The sequence below is a fragment of the Branchiostoma belcheri genome, unplaced genomic scaffold, assembly GCF_001625305.1.
Source record: "Branchiostoma belcheri isolate BF01 breed outbred unplaced genomic scaffold, Haploidv18h27 scaffold128, whole genome shotgun sequence".
NCBI classification, from domain to species: Eukaryota; Metazoa; Chordata; class Leptocardii; order Amphioxiformes; family Branchiostomatidae; genus Branchiostoma; species Branchiostoma belcheri.
Window position 1 is genome coordinate 428423 of NW_017802691.1, and position 19566 is coordinate 447988.

A 19566-nucleotide genomic window follows, 5' to 3' on the forward strand; every position below is an offset into this window, starting at 1 on the left:
ATTTGATACTGTCTTACCCCCACCAAAAGATCTGCTTGGAGATTAGTGCTTTGCCACCGTGGCTTTGCAGCCTCTGACCCTCTGCCTCTGACCGTCAGCGCGCTGCATTCGCTAATACAGGTCCCACAACAGCGCCCACGGTAGGCAATGGCAATGCCTATAAAACGAAACTCACAAGAGCAGAACGTCGGTACCTATCCACCTGATATTTGTTCCGTGGACCCACAGTAGGTAGTATTGCGTAACGTGCGTATTGCGTAAATGGGTACGGTGCGGCTAGTACTGTGCGGCGTGGCAAATTTAAACGGGCGCGGGTTCAAATCTCTCGAAAAATACAATCTAACTGCAAGATAACCACTAGCAAACTCACAGCTTAAGTTTCGGTGTAGCTTGTGTTTGTGGTATAATTTGTGTCGAAAGGCAAACCCGTGGCTTCTTACTTCTTTCGTACCCTCATATGTAACTTACATCGAGGCTCGATACAGGACCACAAACGAAAGAACAGTACACACGAACATACACACGGTCTAGGCACAGGCCTGATCAGTTGCGTCAGCGGGTTAAAATGAGATGACGCTTCCACTTCCCTATTAAAGGGTAGGGAAACCTTTCTGGTTTGCATACCAAGTGTGGTGATTTACAACCTTCATGCTGCAGCACCCACCCCCATCTTAGTTCGGGTCTTGAACCCAGACAATAGAGTGGCACGTATGGCAACCAGCCAGCCTAACAACCTGGCATGACTGCCATGACTTTTGTGAACTCATGCCAACTGTCACTCATCAGGCAGGGCATGTCCAAGTCCATTCCACTTTCCTACACGGTTGGGGGTGGGACCAACCGAGTCCGAGTGCTAGCAGTCCGATTGCTGGGCAAAATGCTACGATTGACACATTAAAAACATGCATATTAACCATCCAGTAACTACGCTTTTTTGGTGTGGTTTATAAAACTAAATGTGTCGAGAGTTTACAACAACTTCATGCTGCCCCCCCCCCGTTTTTAATGGTAGATTCGTTCCTGCTTTGTACCATCCCCGGTACGTATAGCTATATCCCCCTTCCCCGGACCAATCTTTGTGTGGTGTCTTTACCTTGATAGATGCACAGGGGGGGTTGTGTAGGCATTACCACTCCGGTACAGCCAGTACAGTACCACAGTGCACCTAAACTTAAACAGCAAATATATTTAAGTGTTTGAATCTGTATTTCTGCACGCTGTGGAAATGGATCGCCAACTTCCCAAACAAGGTAAGACAATAGAAAAAATATTCTTAGAGGCGTGAATAGGTGTTATATGAAGTTAGGTTCAAATAGTTCGTTTTGAAGGTAAACATGGGGTACCTGAAAACTCCACCGTAAGGTATACATGTTAACAGAGAGTCACCCTGATTTCTTCCTGAATTCTGCTTTGGGTGGGTCATTAATAGTTTGGCATGGATTTCAGACTTTCTGTTTTCTGATGTATATTTGCTTAGAATATAAACTTAATAGGGGTGAAATTTGGAGGGATCCGATATATTGTTCCGTACATCAAGGAGATCCTTGCTATAATAGAGACCACTACATGTACATGTCGCAGGTTCATGTGTCGTAGATTCTAGCGGTCTGTCGTCTGTGATAATGAAATCACCACCTGAAAGTTTTCTTCTGTACGGTACAGAAATTTTGCTTGTGGTTGGTGAGAATATACATGAACATATATCACAGTTTACTGTGCACTGTTACGGTCTGTATGATAGAATTGTCTGCAAGTTCAACAGATCTCGGTGTATACGTACGTACTTTGTGCAGTGGAAAAATACTAGTATGAAGTCCCAAGACCTCGATATATATGCCATCATCCATATTTTGGCCAATTTCTTTCACTTTCTGCCCACAAACAGGCTGTGGTTCGTGTCTTCAGTCTTACAAGTACGTTTACAATACAAGTGCAAACTGTTACGCACTAGCGGACCTGGTACAAGCCTACCGCGAGCTTGTCGGATCTTCCTCGGTGCTGGGTGTGTTTCCCGTCCGCCGAGGTTATTCAGCGCGCCCGGGACATTTTTACGGGGAGGGAATCGCGCTAACAAAGCGGGCTGCCCTTGACACTTGACGCCATCCAATCAGCGCACTGTATTCGCAAATACAGGCTTGTAATTGGCTGACGATGTTTACTCAGCCATTACAGGGTCATGACTCCCCCGTCAGTTTGCAACATAAGTAACTTCTGGGTAACACGCAGTGCATTTACAAACATTGCACGGCATTTCAGCAAATGTGTTTGTAGTTCCCATGCAATAGTCCCGGCCCGCAAAGGCGAAAACAGTATTTCAAACGGTAACTGTGGACATTATACCAACGGTAGTGCTACAGGTAAATGTAAATGCTACACTGTTCATAGTTGAACCATGGAGGTAGAAAAAAACTCTTCTACCTCCATGTTTGAACCAAGTGAACGACTGAAAAGACACTGAAGACTGAAGGCAGTTACTTCGGGAGTCGGCTGGAAAGAGTACAAATCGTGCAAATAGAGAGATAACATGACAGGGGACTTGGTACGCTAGAAAGTACAGTTTGCCGCACCCACTCTCCAGCGTTACAGCACCCCTGGCATGTTATTGTTATCTCTCTATTTGGCCTATTTCTACTCTTTCTAGTCTATTTTCAGCCTGGCAGAGGCAAGGCAGTTACCACATATCACTTTTCAGCCTTCCTGTGCCCCTCTCCGTATCGAATGGTATCGACCATCGCGATGGCCACTGAGATGATTCCCCGTGACCAAAATACTATTGGTCGGCCTGCAGCTTGTTTTAGCCTCCTTCGCAGTCTTGTTGGGCGTGGGCGTTGGCGTAATTTTTTCTCTGAGCGACGCGAGTAATATGCCGCCGCGAGGGACGATTTGCTGCCGAGGGACTTTTGCCACGGAGAGAAGGTTTCCGCGCTCCAACTTAGTTTCAGGATCTCGGACTCGTACTTCGCTGCTGGTGTTACGGTTTTAGAGCCCCCGAAGACACAACCTGCCTGAACACCCCAATACCCCCAATCACGATCAGACTGGATATCAGGCTACATGTGGTGGAACAAATTAAACCATTTTTTTTAGTAAACCAAGTGTGGTGATTTACAACCTCCATGCTGCAGCACCCCCCGTCACCATTAGTCCGACCTGAAAACACATGGGTGACACGCACTACCGGGTATGCCCTTGGGGTGTGCCTGTGCCTGTGCTGAAGACAAAGGCAACAAGGCAACGCCCATTCCACTTTCCTACACGGCTGGGGGTGGTCAACCGAGTCCGAGTGATAGCAGTCCGATTGCTGGGCAAAATGCTACACATGAAACATGCATATTGACCATCAGGCCTGTTGACCATCTAGTAACTACGCCACCTTTCTGGTGTGGCTTAAAAACCAAGTTGTGCATCTTTACAACAACCTTTATTCTGTTCCTCCCCCTCCCATTTTAATGGTAGATCCGTTTTTGTATTGACATGCGCCAAATTACAAAAGTCAGCAAGCGCAAGGCGCATATTGTATCCAGCACCACACACAGTAGTCAGTACCATAGTTTAAACAGCAAAAGTAGTGCTTGAATCTGAATTTCTGCACGCTGTGAAAATGGATCGCCAAGTTCCCAAACAAGGTAAGACAATAAATCAATTATATGTAGAGGCGTGAATAAGTGTGATACGAGGTAATTAGATGCAAATAGTTCGTTTTGAAGGTAAAAATGGGGTACCTGAAAACTCCACCGTAAGGTATACATGTTAACAGAGAGTCACCCTGATTTCTTCCTGAATTCTGCTTTGGGTCATTGATAGTTTGGCATGGATTTCAGACTTACTGTTTTCTGATGTATATTTGCTTAGAATATAAACTTAATAGGGGTGAAATTTGGAGGGATCCGATATATTGTTCCCTATAATCAAGGAGGCCCTAAAATAGAGACCACTACATGTACATGCCGCAGGTTGATGTGTCGAAGATTCTAGTGGTCTGTCATCTGTGGTAATGAAATCACCACCTGAAAGTTTTCTTCTGCACAGTGCAGAAATTTTGCTTGTGCTTGGTGAGAACATACATGGCCATATATCACAGTTAACTAACTGTGCACTGTTACGGTCTGTATGATAGAATTGTCTGCAATTGTCAACAGATCTCGGGACTATACGTGTGCAGCGGACAAATTACTAGTATGAAGTCTCAAGTCCTCTGATCTGCCATACTTTAGTCAATTTCTGCCCACCAACAGGCTGGTTCGTGTCTTCAGTCTAACAAGTACATTTACAATGCAAGTGCAAACTGTTACGCACTAGCGGGCCCGGTATAAGCCTACCGCGAGCTTGTCGGATCCTCCTCGGTGCTAGGTGTGTTCCCCGTCCGCCGAGGTTATTCAGCGCGCCCCGGTACATTTTGACGGGGTGGGAATCGCGCGCGTCCCAGCAGGAGCTAACAAAGCGGGCTGCCCTTAACACTTGACGCCATCCAATCAGCGCGCTGTATTCGCAAATACAGTCAAACCTGTACTAGCGGTCACCTTTGTATAGTGGTCACTCGGCCATAGCGGTCAGTTTTTGCCGGTCCCTTGAATTTTTCCCATTGACGTAAGCATTAAGAATCGTGTCTATAGCGGTCACTGTTCAACGCGGTCAGCGGTCACCCCATTCCGGTCCCGCCGGCATGTCAACACCGCCGATAGCGGTCGGGGCTGGCCGTAACCCGCTAGGCACCACGGCCGTAACACCACCCCACCTCGGGCTACGACCGTTATGAGCCTTGTAATAATTTTCCGATCGCTACATTACTAAAATGTGAACTGAAAATTAGACTCCATATGTGTATGAAATAAAGGAAAACTGGCTTTTGACACGAAGTTTCTGCGGTCGCGGGTGTCTTTGATATCTGCGTTTTCCCCAACACCAGTGCCGTGCGTGCCGCATTGGAGCTTTCAATGGACTCGGCCGCTCGGCGAAGATTACGGCAATTATCTTCACAAAAAAACTTAAGAATATCCATATTTGGTTTCTCGATTCCTTGAAATGCGTAGATATGTACATAGCTTCCGTTTTTCATGGGCATAATTAAAGAAATTTGGCTCGAAAATGCGTTTCGTATTTTTCCAAGATGGCGCATGTTAGCTGCAGAGGGAGGTCAATTGGGGTCATCGGAGATTCCACTGTTATGGAGGTAGATACACCGAATTTTATTTAACTTTATTAGCGTCAAATGACGTAATTACATGATGAAAACATTTGAAATACATTACTACAAGTAATTTTAGATGTAATTTTAACACTGTAGTGGATATTTTAGAAAAGATATAAGTCTGAAAGGAGAAAATTTTTCTGTTGACTACCACATTGGCATAATGGTAGAGGCAGACAACCCACGCGGGGAGAAACCCAAGCCGTAAACAAAGGAGAGTTTTCGCTAAGTTTTCATGTTCAAAAACGACCAAAAACGGAAAGTAACTGGCAACTGACGAACAATTATTTTGCTGTTAACTAAATAGACAGCATCTTGGTACAAAATAACTTATTTACGTGGTTGGAATTCGCTGTGGCGTATGTCGGTCGCGCGAAGCAAGTGTTCACCAAAGAACAAAAACATGGCGATGTCGTTCTCTTCCACTTTTCGACTAACAACAACAACTACTAGTAACGTGGCGATTGCGGAGAAACGATGGCGAAAGGGGAAAGACAGACGCCGAACTTATTCCAAAAGGTGGAAGTGATCCGAATGGCAGAGAGAGTGAGAAGAAATCGTCGAAAGCTGAGCTTAGATTAAATGATTTTGCAGTCGATAGAAATTTGTTTGGAGTTGAAAGTTTGTTGCTTGATTTGCTTTCTTTTCTTTAGCCACATGTAGTACTAGTATGTACACAAGAACAGTAAATGACAACCAGTGATTTTGTATGTTTTAATGTGAATGGTTTCATTGTCCAAGAAGTAGATAAACTGAATATGTTGAGTGTATGTATCTTTGATGTCAAGTTAATGTTTCCATGCAATATTTCTGTATTTCTTTTTTTTTCAAGCAAGTACAAAATAAAGTACAACTAAAGCAAAAGAACAACAAATTATTGAACTAAGACATGTACACATAAAAGGGGTTTACCTTTGCAAATGTATGTATTCATATGTTTCAGAATAAAGACATCACTGTTGGTACTCAAAGCATGTGTCCCTTTTTTTGGGGGGGGGGGGTCGAACTAACCGGCTGTTTCTCTATAGTGGTCACCTGGCCATAGTGGTCAAATTTGGCCAGTCCCTTGAGTGACCACTATAGGCAGGTTTGACTGTACAGGCTTGTAATTGGCTGACGGTGTTTACCCAGGGTCACAGGTAGCTTCGATATACCTGCTCAGACGAAGGTGAGTTGTGAATGTCGTCCCCTGACATAAGGTCAGACGTATGTACGTATTTTTTCCACTCTACTCGTTTTTTCCCTCTCCTCGTACTTTGGGGGCGGCAACCTAGGGCGGCGGCCGCCAGGAGCGCGATTTAGTCAGGCTAGGGGCGGAGCTAACACAATAGACCGCACCGACAAATTTAAAAATAGCAAAGCTCATGGGGTCATTTCACTTTCGTACACTGTTGGGGGTGGTACCAACCGAGTCCGAGCTCTAGCAGTCCGATTGCTAGGTAAAATGCTTCGGTTGAAACAAGAAACATACAGATTGACCAGATGGTAACTAAGTCACCTTTTTGGCGTGATTTATGAATCATTAGACAGGTAGTTTACAACAACTTCATACTCATCCTCCCCCTCCCGTTCTAATGGTAGATTCCTCCACACGCGTCACCGTGTGTTTGGCATTACACCCACACTACCACAGTGCACTTAAACTTGTGTTCAGTATCAAAGTGTTTGAAGCTGTATTTCTGCACAATCTGTGGAAATGGATCAACAACGTCCCACACAAGGTAAGACAATAAAACAGTTATACGTAGAGGCGTAAATATATAAATATATAAATTTATATCATTAGTTCGATCGAGAATTTTGTCATAGGGTAGCTGAAAACTAGCCTGGGTGCCATCCTATCTGTGGGTATGCCGGGGCTCCCATACTCCCTCACTAAAGAAATTTTTCGTGGCTGTACATGTCTGTCGGATCAAGTGTGATGATTGTTGCATCACCACTTGGGAGTTTTCTTTTGTACGGTACAGAAGTTTTGCTTGTGATTGGTGAGAACACATGATATAGACCTACAGTGTACCATGTCGTGCAATAAATAAAGTTCTGCAGTCTGCTCAACAGAATATTGTCCGCAAGTTCAACAGATCTCGGCACATTGTCAAGCGGACAAATCTGTAATTTTAAGACCGACAAAGTTCTCTGATAGTGAGGCTGACGTCTTCGGCTCCCCGATCTCTACGGCGCTTAAACGCCCGTCAAGCCTCCCGCCCAGCGCACGCTAGGGACTTACTTGCTGACCGATTTGTTTCATTTCCAGTCAACTGTCTGATAGAGACTAGTTCGTGTAGTTCTTACAAGTGTATTTGTATACATGTACATTCTGACAAACTGTCCAGTCACTAGCCGGCCTGGCCAGTACCAGCTGCAGCGTACCGCGAGCTTCCCGGATCCCCCTCGGTGCTGGGTGTGTTGCCCGTCCGCCGAGCAACATGTTTACACAACATAACAGGAAGCGCACGCCGAGGTATTACAACGTGCTTTGCAGCCTCTGACCCTCTGCCTCTGACCGTCAGCGCGCTGCATTTGCTAATACAGGTCCCACAACAGCGCCCACGTTAGGCAATGGCAATGCCTAAAACGAAACTCACAAGAGCAGAACGTCGGTACCTATCCACCTGATATTTGTTCCGTGGACCCACAGTAGGTAGTATTGCGTAACGTGCGTATTGCGTAAATGGTACGGTGCGGCTAGTACGGCGCGGCGTGGCAAATTTAAACGGGCGCGGGTTCGAATCTCTCGAAAAATGCAAGATAACCTCAAGCAAACTCACAGCTTAAGTTTCGGTGTAGCTTGTGTTTGTGGTATTTGTGTCGAAAGGCTTCTTACTTTTTTCGTACCCTCATAACTCATATGTAACTTACATCGAGGCTCGATACAGGACCACAAACGAAAGAACAGTACACACCGCCAACAGGCTAGCGCCTAGACCGTGTGTCAACTGTGTCAACACCACTGTGTTTCCGTACAAAACACTTCCGTACAAAACACTAATAAAACACTCTTTAGTTGATGAAACCAAATGAAACACTCTTTAGGGGTGGTACCAACCGAGTCCGAGTGCTAGCAGACCGATTGCTCGGCAAAATGCTACAGTTGAAACGTGAAACATGCATATTGACCAGCTGACAACCACGTCACCTTTCTTATGTTCTTTTCAAACCAAGTTTGTCGGGGGTTAACGTTTACAAATTCATACTGTCCTCCCCTCCCCCGATTTTAATGGTAGATTCGTTCCTAGTCATGAAAAGCAGCACGACGGCGCACACAAGTACATGTAGCACCGGACCACCGGACCTCCCTACCGCAGCGCACGTAAACTATAACAGCAAATATATTTAAGTGTTTAAATCTGTATTTCTGCACGCTGTGGAAATGGATGACCAACTTCCCAAACAAGGTAAGGCAACGAAACAATTATATGTAAAGACGTGAATAAGTTTTAGATGAAGTTAGATTCAAGTAGTTCGTCGTGAAGTTTTATATGCAGTACCTGAAAACTCCACTGGAACTCCGGGAACATAAGTTAGCAGAGACCCCCTGATTGCCTCATTTCAGCTTCGGAATTATCATTGATATTTGGACATGGAAGTACAGAAGTTTTGTCGGTGATTGGTGGGAATAGACATGATCGTATATATCAGCTGATGCCAGCCGGCCTGGTATCAGCTGCAGCGTACCGCGAGCTTCCCGGATCCTCCTCGGTGCTGGGTGTGTTGTCCGCCCGCCGAGGCTATTCAGCGCGCCCGGTACATTAGGCCATGTTGATTTGATTATATGGATGACATCCTCTGGGAACCCCAAAACTGATGCGCGCGTGCGAATAAAAAAAAAGTTTTGCAAAAAAAAAAGTTACTTTCACTATGAAACCTACGTGGTCATGAAGGTTGAACAAATGGCACAGAATATGTTATGGCGAATAATCTACTCTTCGAATTCATTTCTTTACATTTTTGTCTTTTTTCCTTTGATTTTGACATTCTACAACATTGGTATCGTTTCCTAATTTTTTTTCTTGCAAATGGTATATTTTTGCTCATTTAGCAACTGTTTTGCACGATTTACAGTATGGTTGAAAACTTTTTTTTTTTTGGAAACGGCCGAAAATTCATGCGCGCGCGGATGTCATCCATATAATAAAATCAACATGGCCTTATTGACCGGGGACCGGGAGCGGCCAATCAAAGGTTTGAATGGCACTGTTTTCTCACGCATTTTATAGATACTAGTTAATGATTAACCCACATGACCTGTATCACTGATAACCGTGAGTTATGCGGCACGCAGGTCAAAAGGTCCCCTTTTACTTGTTTACTTGTGCTGTTAGCATAATATATGCTTTACTACGTCACTGTCTAACCAGCAGTGTCAACTTGCACCTTGCTGCCAATGTCCGGGGAAACCCTGTATACAATGTGCACGTACACAGAGCGTTTTTAATTGGTGTAAGGTATATCAGGAAACGTACTAAACATTTTTTCATACAGGGCCAGCAGAGCCCTAGACACTGAGAGGTTTTGTACTATAGGCTGAAAAGTACACAAAATGTTGCATCAATGTAAGTGTAATCTGTATTTTTAAAAAACTTGGCATACCGTTCCAGGCTTCAGCATGACCCGAGTGCTGAACAGGCTGGCAGGGGAGGTCGGCTCTCGTCAGTGGAAGAAAATCGCCAGAGAGATCGGACTGACGGATGCCGAAATTGATGCCATTGAGGTAGGTACATGTACCTAGGTTTCTCTGTGTTTTGTTCTCTCTCTCTCTCTCTCCCTCTATTTGTCTCTCTCTCCCTCTGTCTGTTTCTCGCGCTCTGTGTCGCTCTGTCTCTCTCTCTCTCTCTCTCTCTCTCTCTCTCTCTCTCTCTCTCTCTCTCTCTCTGATATGAGGTCACTAGTGCCGTTTTCGCACAGCCTCAGTACTTCTCAGTACTGTAGTAGTGAGGGTAAGGGGATAGTTCTGTTGCGCTGTTTACATATAAATGTATTATACGTAACAGTTTTACCTTTACTGACAAGTCTTCTAGTCTGGGTGACATCCTACTTACTTACAGTTAACTGGGAACCACATTACGTACGGAAGCAAGTATATTAGCTCAGGAAAACTACATTTTTTTTGGTTGATCCTCAGGATTGCGAGCGTACGAACCTGCACGAGAAGGCGTACCAGACGTTCCGCCGCTGGAGGATGAAGAACGGCCGGCGGGCCACTCTGGACGCCCTGGCCGGACACCTGAGGGCCATCAACATGGCGGCTTTGGCAGACAAGCTGGAGGACATCCAGAACCAAAATGGGTAATCTTAATCTTTTTGAATAGGGTAGTTAACATGATTTTTAGTTGTGACATGATGATGACAACAGCTTCTACCAGGCCCCCCATGTTACTGGAAAAATAGTAGAAATTCACTCACTCGATCCTCTTGCACTTGGTGAGTCGAGCCGACTAGTTTCGTCAGGCCCGTCATCTTCCTCTGTCCTCAGCCAGCTGCTGTATCTGGGAGAGCGGGATGTAAGAGACATTGGCCAACTAGACTGAATTGCAGGCCAGAGGGCACAATTTGTAGTCAGAGGAGCCTGATAGAGGCTACTTTTTGTACTATCACGAAGTAAAAGTTCACAAAATTCACCACCAATCTTCTTGCATTCTTTTGCCATCTTCTTGTATAGTTTTACTTTACATTAGAAAGTTTCTTGATGTCTTTATCATAAAGGTGAGTTCATCAGAATGAGTAGCTTTGGGAATTAGTATCATTTGTCTTCATCGCTTTATGTATTTATTCAGTAGTAGTGATACACATGTTGTTTATTCCTCTGGTGACATTGTTTTATATTTCCATTTCAGATTTCCTAATCCGGTTGGAAAGCCACCCAAATAGGCACTTTGGAGTCTGGACGTCGACTCTATCCCTTTATATTTAGTCCAGCAGCATAGCTGAAAAGTTCTAGCCTGGGTACCATCCTGGTTAGTTTACGTACGCTCCCACAATCGGTAGCGACTGTGGGAGCGGACGTAAACTAACCAGGATGGTACCCAGGCTAGAAAAGTTGTGTACTTTATCTAAAAACACCAGATTGGTAGCCTGGGTGCCATCATAGTTACTTACGGTATCTAGCTACCACAGAGTTCAGTATTGCACATATGAGTATGCCTAAGGTCTAGCGATGAAGGTCAGGTTCCGTGGGAGCCAACGTGGGAGCCAGCAAAACCCACAGAGGATGGCACCCAGGCTACCAAATTTGGCACACATTTAGGTAATTTGTCTAGCTTGGATTTGAATTTCAAGATTACGTATCTGTGGTAAATGATCGACATCCTGTGGGACCAACCCCTATATTTTGCTTCTTCTGTCTGTATTTGCTATTTAGAGAGCATTTATGGACGAATATTGTGATCTTTTTGTTCCGTGTGCTGATGTGCTGTAAATATCTCGCGGTTGAGACTTATATGAATCTATGCAAAGAGCGTCAAAGATGCTACAAAAGTAATGCTAATAAAAATATCATCATCATCATCACCGAGGACATGAGATGTCATTTCGGGAATCAATGTGAATACTTTCAATAAGATGCCTTTTATGCAGTATATAGAGGAATGAATATTGAATGAATGCAGAATGCAGTGGATGATGATGATGATGATGATGATGATGATAGAGGATAAAGATTTTTGATACGAGGTGACAAAGGTTACATGCATAATGTTGAGCTGTTAGCTGCTCTTTGTTATTCTTCTTTGTTGCTATTTAGAGGCAAAGTTAGGAAATGTAATCTCCAAATAGATCCCTTTCGGTGGCAAGACAGTTTCCATTAGCCAGAGGAGTTTGCACGGCCAACAAAGGTGGCTAATGGACACTTCTCTGCAGCTGGCCAATGGATACTGTCTTGCCACCGAAAGATCTGCTTGGAGATTAACCCTTGTCCTGCTGGCAATTTTTACACGATATTTTCAAATAATTTCATGTCTTAATCAGGTCACAGACCCTTGAGTTTTTTTGCCCCGCGGTGGCGTAGTTACTTCCGCATTCGTTGCGTTTCGCTGCGGTGTGATGCGTTGCACGAGAAACACCCCCAAATTGCACATATACAGGGCACTATATAGATGGTACTGTATGTGCAACCCATATATATATGGGCCCCGCAGGACAAGGGTTTTAAGAAAATGTACAGTTATGGAAGAAATGCGTTGTTGATATCTCGCGGATGAGACTTAAATAAACCTATGCAAAAAGTTTCAATGTCGATGCATAATTAATGCTAATACATGTAATGTGCCTTCTATGTAATATGTAGATAGTTTGCTTGGTGGTGAGTTTTAACTTCTCTTCGTTACTGAACTTCTTCGCTGATATTCAGAGACACATTTGGAAGTACGTTGCGATTCTGGTTCTCGTTGTGCTGTTAATATCTCACAGTTCACACCGTATGTGAGTCAATACAGAAAGCGTTAAATATACTATGAAACTACTGCTCTGCCTTCTGTATAGTACATGTAGGATAAGGACCTTTGCTACGAGGTGACTAGAAGTTATGAAGTGGTAATGAGCTTCTAGCTGCTTTCTGTTCTTGAATGGATATCTCACATTGGGAGGGGTTTATGGCTGTATATATTGTTCTTTAAAACTGTATTACAGTTGATTGTGTTCCATACATATATACAGGTTTCCTCTATCTATCAACAACTTTTTATAATGTTTCTATTTTGTAAAGATACATTTCTTATAGTCTCCACCAGACTCCTTTGCAGGCTGAATAAATGGTAGAAATCGGCTGAGAGGGGCATCATTTTACAAATAATGTATCCAATTGCTTGATTTATTGTGTATTAGACCTTACCTTAGACCTTATTGTGTATTACATCAGTTAATTAATTGTTTATAAAACTATTAATACAAAACATTTTAATGGTTTCTTTACACAATTGCTGCAAGGAAAGACGGTTTTAGGGCATCTTATTACAGTGTACAAATCAAATTTGAAAATAACAAAACACGTTCGATTATAAGTTTTCTTCAAATCTAATACCATAGCCCGATTGAAATTCGCCTTTTTTGCCGGCTTCCTAATGGACCTTTCCTGATCGAACACGTCGAACCCCCCTGTTCTACTAGTATTTCGAACACTTCGGTCAAAATCAGCGCGGGGAATCTAAGAGCAGCAAAATGAGTTGATGTCTACGTGATAAGTACTCCTTGTTTTACCGGTGAAACCGAATTTGTGACATCGAGGTGGCAGCTCTTTGAGCACCGGACAAAGAACCTGTGTTCACAGGCTAGCTATACTACAAAATGTTCAGTTGTTCAAAAACAAGCTGTCCACTAGTTGCTGTATCATCTTCTTCTCCTCCTGAGCTGGATCAGGCGGTGGCTGGGGTGACGGGTGCCGGCTGGTCTTGTCCGGTGAACCCGGTCTGCTCGTCTGTGTAGACGCGTCCGACACAGCCGCCTTCTCCGCACTTCTACACTCATTCTCCGGTAGAAATTCTTCTATAGCCGATAACATGCTGGTGGAGGATGGTCTGTATTTGGGAATGAACAAATGTTAACCTTCGCATATGGTCTGCCCTGTTAATTCTTACTCAAACACATTCATATATATGGTGACAGGAGTCTGAATCCCTCCTGCTATAAAATGATGTAAAATGATGTAACCCAACACCAGTTACCATGGTGACAGACGTCTGCATGGTTCAGGTCATTGACTTTCTTTGGAGAAGAAGAAGAAGTAGAGGAGGAGGAAGAAACTGAGCAAAAACAGTAAATACTTTTTCATTCGGTAAACATTTGAAAATGGATGAGAAGTACTAAAAACCTTAATCTAGAAGGTTTGTTGTAGTCTTTGTGGGTCCGTTTTGCGGATTGTTTTGGCGCGGGGCGCACGACCTGCCATTGGATGACGCTACAGTCCATCCCGCCTGTCGAAATCAACCAATCATCGCCGCGCAGGAACATCACGGATGTCACGTGACTGCCATGTCCCGGATAGACGTGCCCTGGCGCCTGAAAGTTGTGAAAAAAATGAAGAAAAAAACTTTCTTTCTTAACATTTTATAAATCCAAACACAGTAATTGGTATCATCATAGTATCATCATGGTATCAACTTTTTATAGCATGCCAGATTTTCCAAGGCCGAATACACAAGCCAGTCCCAGACTGAGGAGAAAATTTCCTTTTAGACATGTTAGCTGAGGAGCTAGTCTGTATACTGACCCTGGCAAAAGTCTGACGCCCAGGTAACTCCCATAAACAAGGAATTTTTACGCGGCGCGGCAGCAGCTAGCTATATCATACCGAACGACTTGTTACACTCAATCTTTGCACATTTAACTGCAGGAGTTGTTTAAACCTTTATGCCCCAACTGTGCTTGGTGGCAACGAGTTCCACTTTACAATAGTTCTTGGAAAATACGGGTTTTTGAAAATAGGAGTATCACGACTCTCTGTACCTGAAACGTGCTGCATGGGAAGGTGAACAGGTTAACCTTGCCGTGAGTATCTGCTGAGGCCAGCAGCGCGCGGGAGCCTGACGCGGCACAGGACAGGATGTCGTGTCCGTCCGCTCCCTGCTGCCACATGCCGAACACGTGAAACCCGAACACACACGTCTGGGGATCACAAACAGAAAAAGTTTACAAAAGAATAAAAACTTTAGGATTTGGTAAACAGTTAGTAGAATATTCATCAATCAGTGACTGTTCTGAAAGGTAGCAATCAAACAAGGCCTCCAAATTTTCAGTGGAAGTCGAAAATTTGGAGGTACGTGTTTGCTACCTTTCAGAACAGTCACTGATTGATGATGAATATTCTACTAACTATCAATGTAGACTGGAGCGATGATGTAGCCTCTACCAGGCTTTGGGAAGCGCCTGGGGAGGTAAAAAATGGCAAATAGAGAGGGTATGCGAGGGGAATTGGTCACGAGTACAGCTTTCATCGGACTAACTCCCCTGGCATGTTATCGTCTGATTCGCCAATTTCTACTCTTTCCAGCCGCCCTTTGGCTAGTTAAGATGAACCAATTTTAAACCCTCTCACCTGTGTGTTCCACGTGACGTCACGCATGGCTGACTTGAACTGCAGCTGACTCCTCGCGGCCACGTCCCAGTACAGCAGCTCGTAATCTCCCGACGTGCTTTGCATGTACCGACCGTCCGTCGAGAAGTCAAGGTGCGTCACGAAACTGGAGTGCCCGCTCAACCTAACAGGTATATTAGATAGCTTTGAACAATGTTTAGAGTTAGATGTTCAAGGGATGGGTGTAACAGGTCGATCGGTGTAATGTAGCCAGCTGCCGCCGCGCCGCGTGCCTGCGAAGCTGGTGTGTTACGCTGAAGGGCGGTTATACCGGCTATACAGATACAAAAGCTGGTGTGTTACGACGAAGGGCGGTTATACCGGCTATACAGATACAGATGCAGATACATGTATAACCATTGAGATTAAAATTAGTACGCTATCAAAACAGTTTCTTTCACCAGAAATGAATATCACCTTTTAGATAATTTAGTTTGCCCATGCTAGAAACCCTAATCATACGATTGTGTTGAGTGGTAAAATTGAATATAGCATATATAAAATAATATAGAAGAGTTGATATTAAGCTTAGTATCAAGAACGAGTTGTGTATATTATAGGTGATATATGTATGCAAAAGAGTAGCTTTTAAGTTTAATGGACGTTCCAGTTCTGATAATGTGAATTTGAGGAAACAATAACGGTAGCATAAAGTTTCATACCTTGTCGTTTTCTTGTAGCTTTTCCCGTGATTCTCCACGTTGTAAAGGTAGATGTGGTTATCGTGGGACCCCACCGCTAAAATAGCGCCATCTGGCGAGAACCGCAGGCAGTCCAGCTGTTTGTTGTCCTCTCCGGACTGATGCTCTTCGATGACAGCAGCAGAGGAGGCGTCCATGCAGTACCACCTGTGAGAAAAGTTTAAAGAACTTTATTGCACAACAGATGTACCGGGTACAACGTATGACAAAAATGATAGTTGGTGATGTTAACAATATCTAACAGTTCTAAGAGGTGACATTTTTAATCGTTCTAAGGAGTTGTTCTGCTTTCATATACAATGCATAACAATAAAGATGCTAATTATACTAATCTAACTCTATTGATAGTAACATCATATTGTGTCAGGAACAACATCCGGCATTGTGAAATTCCTTGGATTTTTTCCCCACGTTTCTAACACTAACAGTTAATGTTGATGGCACATATGAATCATATGTGTCATCAACATTAACTGTTAGTGTTAGAAACGTGGGATATGATACAAAGTTGTTTTCAACAATATTTAGGAAAAATCAACAAGTTTGGTGATTCTAGCGTAAGCCGTTCAGACGCTATCCGAAATCAAAGTTGGCGCCGGCACTTTTAGCCCATGTACTTCCCATGCCATGCATGGCTCTAATTTGGCAATGGTTTGCTAATTTAAAAGAATGATAGCAAAGGTGGTTGTTCACGTACCTTCCTGTGGTTGTTCCAATCAGAAGAATTTCTTCACTGGGGTGAAACTGGGCTGACTGGGCTGCAAACTAGTTTGTAAAAACACATCAAGATTATAAAACATACATTGCTACAGTATTTAAGATTTGACTGATCATAAAATGGACCTTTCATATTAAGAGAGATTCTTTATTGACACAACAAAAGGTACAGGGACTTTTGTATGGCCTTCTACAACTAAAGATCTAACAAAGTTAAATACATGGATGACTTCATTTTACGTACAGAAAACATGTGGCAAATTACGTACAGAATATATATCAGTGATAACAATAAAGGTTTAACTATTAAGTCAAATACCTTGAGCTGTGTTCTCCACACTGGTTGGTGAGTTTTGCTCTCCCACAGCACCACAAGGCCGCTGTAGTCACACGTCACAAACTGGGCTTTCCTGGGGTGAGCTGCAAGGCCCCACAACTCATCTGCATGGCCCTGTTAGATGAAGATTGCGAGTTTTAATTCAAAGCAAGGATCTTAAGCTTAAAACCAATGTTTTAGCCACAACGGTTCATTAAATCCGTTTGCGGAGGTTTAATTTTTTGCTTTGTGTGTGTGTTCGTATTTGCCTTTGTCTGAGTGACAGCTCATGGGTGGGAGGAATTCCCTAACCACAGACCACAAAAGGACCTAGAAGATACAGGAACAGGAAGTTAGGTCCTAAAAGCTAAATATTGTAACCAGAGGTCAAAGATGAATCATTTGGTATTTTGTGAAAAGGATAATCTAAAAGTAAAAGTGCACTGAAACTAGTACGTGACAGATCCAGAGTTACCGTCGTTAAAAGATCACATACCTTAGCTGCGGGTTCGACCGTCTCCAAGTCCAGTGTCCAATGGCAGAGCGCGTTAGAAAGGGTGCCGAGAAACAAACTGTTTCCCGAGAACATCTGAGATCTGTCTGCCGTACAGATGGACCTCACACCGCCCAGGGTCCTGTCCAGCTAGAAAAAAAGAAAAAAGATAAAAATCAGCCAAGGCTAGTAGTTCGTGAAATTAGAAAATACAGAAATTGTACTATATAAAGTCTAGCCAGCAATCAAGCATACTTTTACCATGTATGGGATGCGCAACTGAATAATATGCTATTAACGCGATGTGTATAGACCAAAGTTCACAAGGAAATCGTGGCAAAACTTTAAGATGAGACAAAAATGTCAGAATATTCCTCCTTACCAAGTGATGTTGACGCGTGATTTTTCCACACGTTTGACGTCACTAGTTCGTCGGAAGTTGGTATCGCCCCCGTCCCAGTGTTCTTACCGTCGTGGGCATAACCAATAATTACAATTACGTGTTCTTGCCATGATGCTTAAAGACCAAGAATTACAAGGAAACAGGCCTTTCCTTACCTTGCATTCCCGTAGCTGCCTGGTGTAAGACCTGTCCCACACCACCACACGTCTGTCCTTCCCGCCTCCCGTTACTAGGGTAACGTCTGACGTCAGCACACGCAGCGCCATGATGCCACCTTTGTGCGCGCCCGCGTTGGAGTGGCTGATTCTGTTACAACCTGTGGATACAAATTGCAACATAATGATAACTAGTTACCACGGTTACAGACGTCTGGTTCAGGTCATTGACCTTGTTTGTTTGGGGAAGAAGAAGAGGAAGAAGATGAAGAAAAAAGGGAGAAGATAAACATAATATCTAGAAAGGGAACACCTGCAAAGAAAATGCATAATGTTTACCTTTACAATTGGTCTAACCAATAAACTACTGCTCTACTTACTTTTACTTCAATACATTCAAATATAAAATGTGGTGAGAAGCCAATCTAGCTCTGCCCTGCTACATAATGTAACCCTACACCACAGGGTGTCTGCTACAATGCTAGTTACTATGGTGACAGACGTCTGTTCCAGGTCATTTGCTTGAATAAGAAGAAGAGGAAGAAACTGAGCAAAATAATCTTTATCCATTCTGGGAATTCGAAGGTAAGAATAATAAGTTAATTGTTTATTTCACAACAATTGTATAAGATATACACTACATGGCAACTTCAAAAGAACACAACTTGAGACAATCTTTGTCCATTCCTTTGTATTTTTATCCGAAAACGCCCTTACCTTTCTTCCAGACTAAAATGCTTCCTTTCGAATCCCCAGTGATGACGTCACCATTAAGGCCGAAGTCCAAGCAATGAACAAACTTTGCCTGATGCTCCTAGACAACGAATCAATGAATTAATTAATGCATAGGAAATATGACTTGATACTGACTCAAAACCTGAGAATATTCTTTTGCATCTTTTGTTCTTAACAAAAAACTAAACAAAGGCAAAAGTGTTCATCTATGCACCTAATATTCGCGAAACTCATTTGGGCAGTATTTTCCTAGTAAATATGTGGCCTTGCAAACAAAACTCAGCCTGGGATGAAACTTTACTAGCGACCCAACGAATGAATAATTAGCACTCTACTCACTAAACCATTTGGTAAATAACTATACAAAGTACAAAACAACACGAATTACCGCAAACAGTCCTTTCTTCATGGTTAAGAACGCCTTGCTGCTGGATCCTGCAGTGATCTTCTTGATCGTCCAAAAGCCGAGATGGTTCTTCCCAGCCGTGACGATCAGGTCACTGTCCATGGGGTGAAAGGCAGCCGTCTCCAACAAGTCCCGTGTCGCCTGTGGATCAAAAGTTAAGAAAATTTACCCGTAAAAAAAACAATAATAGAAACGCATCTGTAGGAAGCATTATTGCCATTTGTTAAGTCACCAATTTTTTTGAGTTAGGAATATCAACATAGCAATAGTTGCAAGAACCATTCAGCATGTATATCCTTCTCTCTCTCTCTCTCTCTCTCTCTCTCCCTCCCTCTCTCTCTCCCTCTTCCTTTCTTCCTCTCTCCCTCTCTCTCTCACTCACCCTCTCC

General features: G+C 43.4%; 2 protein-coding genes across 2 annotated transcripts in view; one reads left to right on the forward strand and one right to left on the reverse strand.

The window, feature by feature from the left end:
- Positions 1-8470: 8470 nt before the first annotated feature.
- LOC109463573 (FAS-associated death domain protein-like) lies at positions 8471-11099 on the forward strand. Its single transcript, XM_019760410.1, has 4 exons — positions 8471-8583; positions 9787-9899; positions 10311-10474; positions 11023-11099. The coding sequence occupies exons 1-4, from the start codon at positions 8559-8561 to the stop codon at positions 11054-11056; spliced, it is 336 nt and encodes a 111-aa protein (XP_019615969.1). The 5' UTR covers positions 8471-8558; the 3' UTR covers positions 11057-11099.
- A 2370-nt stretch (positions 11100-13469) lies between these two features.
- Positions 13470-19566, reverse strand: part of LOC109463552 (echinoderm microtubule-associated protein-like 2) — a 15841-nt gene continuing 9744 nt past the window's right edge. Inside the window, exons 7-17 of the mRNA XM_019760393.1 lie at positions 19160-19318; positions 18754-18850; positions 18037-18197; positions 17482-17628; positions 16989-17120; positions 16650-16717; positions 15914-16099; positions 15213-15375; positions 14624-14782; positions 13989-14176; positions 13470-13695 (exon numbers count right to left, since the gene is read on the reverse strand). Of these exons, the coding sequence (XP_019615952.1) occupies positions 13470-13695; positions 13989-14176; positions 14624-14782; positions 15213-15375; positions 15914-16099; positions 16650-16717; positions 16989-17120; positions 17482-17628; positions 18037-18197; positions 18754-18850; positions 19160-19318 (1686 nt within the window). The remainder of the gene's footprint in view (positions 13696-13988; positions 14177-14623; positions 14783-15212; positions 15376-15913; positions 16100-16649; positions 16718-16988; positions 17121-17481; positions 17629-18036; positions 18198-18753; positions 18851-19159; positions 19319-19566) is intronic.